The 7,986-nt window shown below is 36.4% G+C and overlaps 2 protein-coding genes and 1 pseudogene across 3 annotated transcripts, besides 2 other annotated features; 2 read left to right on the top strand and 1 right to left on the bottom strand.

Annotated features, from left to right (window-relative positions):
- Positions 1-7,937: part of a mobile genetic element that runs on past the window's edge.
- On the top strand, positions 2,522-3,558 carry TVAGG3_0088950 (annotated as a pseudogene). The gene has a single exon. A coding segment is annotated over exon 1 (1,037 nt).
- TVAGG3_0088940 (uncharacterized protein) lies at positions 5,161-5,313 on the top strand (the record flags this gene model as incomplete). The annotated part of the gene is made up of 1 exon (XM_051222379.1): positions 5,161-5,313. One exon carries the CDS (start codon positions 5,161-5,163, stop codon positions 5,311-5,313), a length of 153 nt encoding a protein of 50 aa, XP_051107365.1.
- Positions 7,463-7,789, bottom strand: TVAGG3_0088930 (uncharacterized protein; the record flags this gene model as incomplete). The annotated part of the gene is made up of 1 exon (XM_051222378.1): positions 7,463-7,789. The coding sequence occupies one exon, from the start codon at positions 7,787-7,789 to the stop codon at positions 7,463-7,465; it is 327 nt and encodes a 108-aa protein (XP_051107364.1).
- Positions 7,790-7,937: a terminal%2Cinverted (terminal inverted repeat of Maverick-1A transposon ID:TVAGG3_0088920).
- Positions 7,938-7,986: the final 49 nt, after the last annotated feature.

The raw sequence follows: 7,986 nt of genomic DNA, 5'->3' as shown, positions 1-7,986 counted from the left end.
CGAATGGTACCCCTAACCCTCAAGCAGTCAGACAACATGCTGGATACTTCCCCTTCAGAAATAAGTCTGACATTGACTTGACAAGGTATGGAATTTACAATTCAATTGAAACAATTGTCAATGAACCTTGCATTCTTACATGTCTCAGGAACTCTGGTCTTGTTACAGATGAGAAAATGAAGTATCTTGAGTCATGTGTGAAGACAAGGTACATTCTCAGAGGTCAATTGGCAAAAATTGCACCGTTGGCAAATGTCAATATCCGAGTCAACATTCCGACTGAGAAAGGTTCTTCACATGACGACTATGTTGTTGACTTCAAATTGCCATGGTTGAAGATTGTACTTGTCCACAACCACTTCATGTTGAACGAAAGTCTTACAAACCCATTGTTCGGAAAAGGCAAGTGCAACATTGTCAGAGCTGTAAACATTCTTTTCGAGAAAGGTTTGTTGGAACCAATTCCAGATGACAAGCTGACAGAAACTTTTGTACCAAAAGACGAAACAAACTTTTCACTGTTAGCAAGACCAAAAGTTGTTCCAGACAAAGTTCTAGTACAAAAGAAGTACACAATTCCACAAGGAGTTGGATTGTTCGGATACCAACCTGAACCAGAAGAACTTCCAATGAGGTTGCAAGAACTTCAAGATGCTATAAACAAACTTCCATTGAGACATCCAATTGACGTCAAATTGTATTGGAGGGCATCTGAGTTAGGTCAGAAGGTTTTATATGAAACAGGTTGCTTCGACGATGTTTATGAGATAACAGGAGAAGTTTCTCAGAAGATAAGAGACTCACTTGAATTTCCACAAACTGGACCAATTGGTTGCGACAAGTTCGACTCAAACGAAAAAATATACTATGTCGACCTTAACGCTGCATACATGAGGTTTGTCCAATATATTCCGACTGGAATTCCAAACGAAGATGGTGAGTTCCAGGAAGGAACTATACAGTTGGAAAAGTCATACAACAACTGTATGATATTAGGAAAGCTTCAAACCCAAACTTGCAATGACACTCAAATTGCTTATGAATTCGACATGGGGATATTCCATTAAGAAACCTCAAGAGATGAAGAGTAAACATTATGAGAAGGTCGACAACTTTGTTGAAAGGTTTTCTCCTTTTGTTTTGAAGTACGAGTTCACTCAAGGTCAAAATGGCTTAGTAACCACATTAAAATCTATTGTCGAACATTGGTCTTACCCTCAGTTCGCAAAGGCAGTCCTTGACAACTACAACAAATTCTTCTCCGAAGTCAAATCCAAAGTTGTGGTTTACTATGAGAACATTGACGCACTCATGACGAACGAAGAAGGATACAACAAACTCATTGAAATGGGAATGGTCGGTGAAAAGATGGGCTGTTTTAAGCTAGATAAGGTATTTTCCGAAGAGAGAGGGAGATACACGTTTCAAACTTGTGAATTTATTACTTAACAGGGCCTGAACCTGCACCACAGTCTAGTGGCAACCAAATCCAACACCTCAACCGTATTAAAAAATTATTTTTACCGTTCGATAGTAGTTGTATATGAAACTAAGTTCTAAGTAAAACGCATGGTATAATGGAATTTTCTTTTTCTTCCATCTGTAGTAAACCATACTTGAAAGTCTGAAAATACTTCCACTTGGTGGTTCGTATAACTTTGTAGGTTTTTCGTAAAAGTCATTTGCCAAGCATAAGAAAGAGTTTTGGGCGCCAGAAAATGAAGCATGAACAATAATAGCATCTTGGTCGAAAACATTTTCATATGTTCCATTAGGGTTTTCGACTTCATAAAAGTCTTGGGTGTACTGGATATGCTGCAGGCTGATTTAACATCCTCATAAATCTATACCATGCCAAGTTGTTATATTTTGTAGAAATATAAACGTTTTCTCCAAGGTTTCTTTCTATTGATTTTAACATTTTGCATTTTCCTGTCATAAATAATATCGAGATGGTATTCTCCTTCGTCAATGTTATACTGGTTTGCATATTCGATATAGATATTTTATTTTTTCTTGAAAAGCTTGAAGAGTTGTTTCTAAGTTTACAAGCAAACTAACTTGTAAAAGTTTTCCCTGTTCAAATTTCTCATACATACGTTTTTTTTGTTATAGTATCGAACTTCAAAACCGACCGTAAATGGGAAACCATGTATGGTTCTGAAATGAACTTCATTCTACGAAAGCCAATAGCTTTTGTGACAGATGGGTCTCTTAGCCATCTTAATGGGTAGTCAAAACGATAGCCTTCATGCTTTACGTATCTGTCTCAAACTTTTGACCGACATTAGTAAAAAGTTCATCTAATGGTTTAGTTGTAGCAACTCTTGAATTTTCTTTTTCTATTGAAAGCATATTTTATCTAGAATAAAAATGTCGAAAGATATTGCTTCCATAAAGAAATACAACACAACCGACAACTCATTATGCAAGCTCTAAATAAGAACACAACAAACTTTTCAAACTATTCAAGATATCTGAGTCATTGAAAGAAGGAAACTTAAAACTGACATTAAACCCAATGACAGATGAGTTTCTGTTTCAAGACAAGAAGAACAATACTGTCTGTATAAATCCACAAAAAGGAACTTTAAACGAGAAACCTATAAATGAACTTCTTTTGAAAACAGATGTTGACAACAAAGCTGACAAAGAATATGTAGACGATGCAATAGCAAAAGAAGAAGAAAGAGCTAACAATGCTTATGCAACAAAAGAACATACTCATCCTGAACTAGCAGACAAAACATATGTTGACAATAAAAGTTCAAGTGAAGTGACAAGAGCTGAAAACGAATATTCTAAAAAGACTCATACACATTCTATATCTGAAATAACAGACTTAAACGTTAGCCTTGAAAATAAGGTAGATAGGGACTTATGGCTAGTGTGTTAGTGAGGAAGGCGGAATAAGGAATATGTGGATGAAAAAGATAAAGAAATTATAGAAAGGGTTGACTGGTACCATGAACGGACATCAAAGATTTTAAAATCTAAAGCTATACAGGATGGGTTTCAGGATGTTTAGACCTTAAAGCAGATAAAACTTATGTTAACGATGAGTTAGAGAAGAAAGCAGACAAGAACATACACATACAAGTTTTACAACTGTTGCTATAGAAAGTATTGAAGGAACGGTTGAAGAAACTGGTGGGTAATAAATTATATTGTAAACCTCCTAACTTTCCACAAGGTTTAACATCGGATGACGACATAACGACGATGAGAACATTAGATGTAAAGATGTTTATGTCATGAAGGATGAATATAAATATAAATTCACTGCTCAAGATTTATATGACAAGAAAGCAGACAAAACAGAGCTTCAAACATTAAAGACAGAAATACTTCAAACATTATATCCTATAGGCTCTATTTATACGTCAATGAACTCTACCAGACCAGAAGTAGTACTTGGTTTTGGAACTTGGACTCAAATAGTCGACAGGTTTTTGTATTGTGCAAACTCTTCAAAGGAAACAGGTGGAAGTAAAACGATTTCAGGTGAAAATTTACCTGCACATAGTCACTACATAGATTTAAGTACATCTCAAGCAGGTTGCATAAGCATAGATATTGGGATTGGTCAGCAATGAAAAAGGTAAAGGATATGATGTTAAAGACAACGTTAAGTTTGCTATAGATTGTTACTGGAGTAACACTGAGGGAGGAGGAAACCATACACATCGCGTTTCAGGATATACGCAAACAACGGGACAAAGTAAAGACTACATGCCACCTTACATGACAGTTTACGCATGGTATAGAAATGCTTAGTCGTCATTTTCAACTTCTTTAGCATATTCGTCAGGAGTTGTCTATATTTTGTTAGGAACTGTCTTGAAAGTATACCACCTTGAACTTTGACAAGTTTGAAACGAGGTCTGACAATAGTAGTTTTATCTTCTGCTTGCAGTCTGTACATTTTGCCATGTTTGCCTAAAACTTCATAATATTCTCTTGTATACTTTCTTCTATTTTTACGAACACGAATGTGAGTACCTGTCGGTTCCCATTGTTGTCATAGTCAATAGTATTTTCATATGGGTCGCGTTTAGGTATTTCTATTTTTACTTTGTCACCTTTCTGAAGTTTGAAGCCCGGCATTCTTTCTTGTTTGTCTCTTTTGACTAAATTATTAAATATATAGTCTTTCTCTAAGTCAGGGTTGTTTTTCATTTCTTCGGGGAGTGGTTTCCAAACCTTTTTGTTTACGGTTATTGTAAATATTTAAAACTTGTCTCATCTTTGCCATGGAGAAGTGTCTATACTTGTCGTCATATGACATTTCATTTGCTTCACCACCTTGTGGTTGGTTTAAGTCTCTTAACATTTTTATACACGTCAATGACACCAAAGAGCAGAATGGTTTTGGTCGACAATGAAATTTGGTTTACATTTTTTGAACGCAGATAGTTTTTTACATCATCTGATTTGAAAGAACTTTCACAGTCAGATGTCAGTTTTGTTGGATGGTATTTGTCAACGAATATTGTCAAAGCTGCTAGATATCTAAAATAGCTTTGGACTGTAATGGTATGGCTTCACAGTATCTTGTGTTTTGACCGACAAATATTAGCCAGTATGGTGGTCCATCTTCTCTATACCTCGGAATGTTTTCCAAGATATCCATAAACCAAGCATTTGGTGTTGAACTAAAGATTTTTACCATGAGTGCTTTTTTTGTTGCCTTAGAAACATAGGGGTCCTTGTTTGGATTCGTCATTTTTACCCTATAAGAAATGGGTTTATTTGGCGCATTAGCAGGAGTTGCATCTAGATTTTTGCCCGCAGTGGGAACAATAGCCAGAGGTGTATTTGGAGTTGGAAGGAAGATTTTGAGTACATTAGGTATACTGAAAGAGAAAGCACAACCTATTATACAAACTGTACAGAAAGGTTGGGATGTAGCACGAGATGCAACAAATCTTATTCCAAATCCTGAACAAGAGGAAAAGTTCAAGGATGGATGGACAATGTAGGAAGACAAGCAGGAAACTATTATAACAAAGCAATGACTACTATAACCAAGCAGGACACTATATGGACCAAGGTGAAAGATTCTTTAACAGAGGATATAACCATGCACAACAATGGGTAAACAATAACCAACCTCAACGCCTCAAACGTGGGGAATGTAAAGTTTTTTACTGAGATGAAATGAACAATACAGCATTGAGACAAATGGGTTCAAGATGGATTTGTCGACTTCCAGCAGTTACACAACGTGTTTGTCAAGTTCTTCCTATACCTCAGGAAGTTTTAGACCGACTTAAAAAACCTAAACAACCAGTTGAAAACAAACCAAACTAAAATTTTTTACTGAGATGAAATGACCGAAGAAGTTGAAACGGTAGATTTGACACCACAAACAAAAAAGTTCAGAACCATTGTCAAAACCTGTCAAAGAACTTACAGATGAAGAGAAAAATTCAATAATAGAAAGTGCCAGGTCTGGAAATACAAACCCTAACTATAAAGTCACTTTTCATAGAATGGAACGGCTAGTATCTCAAAAAAGAAACAGACTCTCACAAATAAAATATTGAAGTCTGAAGGAGCTTTCGAGACAACAGATGGAAAAGTTTACTTCACTGACCAACAGTTCATTATAGACACTCACTGACTTAGAGTCGAAATATTCTAAACTTTACAACAAACACAAAAAGTTGAAAGGAAAACAAAAACAAATGGCATATGATATTTATGAAGATGTTGACGACACAACTGTTCCTGCAGGTGAGTAAAGTCAGAGGAACCGAAAAGTGACGAAAAACCGATAGAAGAAGAAAAACCAAAAACTGAAGATAAACCAAAACCAAAGTTTAGTTTCAAACTAAACCAAGTCAACCTTCATTAGCTGGTATGGGTTGGCGTCAAAGACTTATGGCAGCAGGCGGTTATGTTAAGTAAAGAAAAAAAATATATTTTTTTATTTTTATAAAAATGCCCCCATATAGAATGGATAGAAAATCTGCTAGAATAAAAGCAGAGTTGCAAAGATATGGTTGGAGAGTTTCGAAGAAGTTTAAATATAGGAAGGGAAGACCCATAAAAGTCTATGACAAACTGGCTGGTCTGACCTACGAAATGGATTTGGAAACAGCACGTGCAATTATCCAAACAGACTAGAGAGGTTAGAAGAAGAACGTCTATTGAACATGCCTTTCGATGTTAGTGAACCTCAAGTTGAAGGACACGACGGCTTTGCCAGATTCTACTGGAAACATGACGAACAATTGCATCTTTGAGAAGGAAAAAAGGTAGTGCAGAGGATGGTCATGCTCCCATGGAAAGAACAAGATATGCATATGAAAAGTATCGTGAAGTTAGAAGTCAAATTACATCTGGTCGAACCTTTACAGTAAACTTTGACGAAGGAAAGAACAAAGAAGGCTTCATGGGTGTACTTGCTGCAATTCAAGACGGAAATAAGAAAGGAACAATCTCAGATTGACCATAACAGATTTGGATGGTCACATTTACTATGCAAATGGCAATGAACAAACAGCTGCAAAACTTCTTGACGCTTTCAAGACTACAAAGAGAGAACAAATGGTTGACTCCGACTCAGACATTTTGAATGCAATTGAAGGAATTGCAAGTGTCAAGTTCGAATGGTACCAAACTAACCCTCAAGCAGTCAGACAACATGCTGGATACTTTCCGTTCATAAATAAGTCTGACATTGACTTGACAAGGTATGGAATTTAACATTCAATTGAAACAATTGTCAATGAACCTTGCATTCTTACATGTCTCAGGAACTCTGGTCTTGTTTCAGAAGAGAAGATGAAGTATCTTGAGTCATGTGTGAAGACAGGGTACATTCCCAGAGGTCAATTGGCAAAAATTGCACCGTTGGCAAATGTCAATATCCGAGTCAACATACCTACAGCAAAAGTGTTCTCACATGACGACTATGTTGTTGAGTTCAATTTACCATGGTTGAAGATTGTAATTGTCCACAACCACTTCATGTTGAACGAAAGTCTTACAAACCCATTGTTCGGAAAAGGCAAGTGCAACATTGTCAGAGCTGTAAACATTTTTCGAGAAGGTTTGTTGGAACCAATTCCAGATGACAAGCTGACAGAAACTTTTGTACCAAAAGACGAAACAAACTTTTCACTGTTAGCAAGACCAAAAGTTGTTCCAGACAAAGTTCTAGTACAAAAGAAGTACACAATTCCAAAAGGAGTTGGATTGTTCGGATACCAACCTGAACCAGAAGAACTTCCAATGAGGTTGCAAGAACTTCAAGATGCTATAAACAAACTTAGTTAGTATACCTAAGTCGTGTACTGAGGCACTGCGCGCCTCCGTACACAACTTAGCTGTTTTGACACTTTACAAAACCAGTAACGTATATTTTACAACACAAACACAAACACCAACTTAACCTTAAATATTTATAAAGCCGCCAACCACTTCACCTCACTACTGTAAAAAATAAACGTTCTCACTTACAAAAGTATTGCAACTCTTCCCATTGCTGTGCTTCACACAATAGTTCATATTCTTCAGTATCGCTGCTGTCGCTCCAATCGTCAGAGTCAAAATCACTGTCAAAATGAATGTTAGTAAGTTTTGACAAAGCTAATGAAACACGTTTACCGTTTGTATCGTATGCTTGTATAAACTTTCCATTCTTCATTCCTTCATAAACGCTCAAACTAACTTTACCCTTTCTCCCTCGTATCTGATAGAATGTATTTTCACGAGGAACGAAGAACAAATTCTTGAACTCATGACCGTTGTAGTTTGTTATCTCAATAGTTTTCGTCATTTACATCCAAATAAAAATTTTCAGTAAAATAAAAAATAAACTTAAAAATTAATGATATCACCACCCTCACACGTATGAAAACATAGCGCAAAAATAGATTTAGGTGAAGTGGTGAGATCTCACCTCTTTTTTCACCTGTTTTTTCACCCTAGCCGCAAAGCGGCTCTGACCCTTTGGGTCTGTTGAATTCATTGCTT

The sequence above is a fragment of the Trichomonas vaginalis genome, chromosome IV (genome assembly GCF_026262505.1).
Source record: "Trichomonas vaginalis G3 chromosome IV, whole genome shotgun sequence".
Taxonomy (NCBI): domain Eukaryota; phylum Parabasalia; order Trichomonadida; family Trichomonadidae; genus Trichomonas; species Trichomonas vaginalis.
The sequence above is the reverse complement of the archived record's forward strand: the minus strand, read 5'-3'. Positions and strand labels throughout refer to the sequence as shown.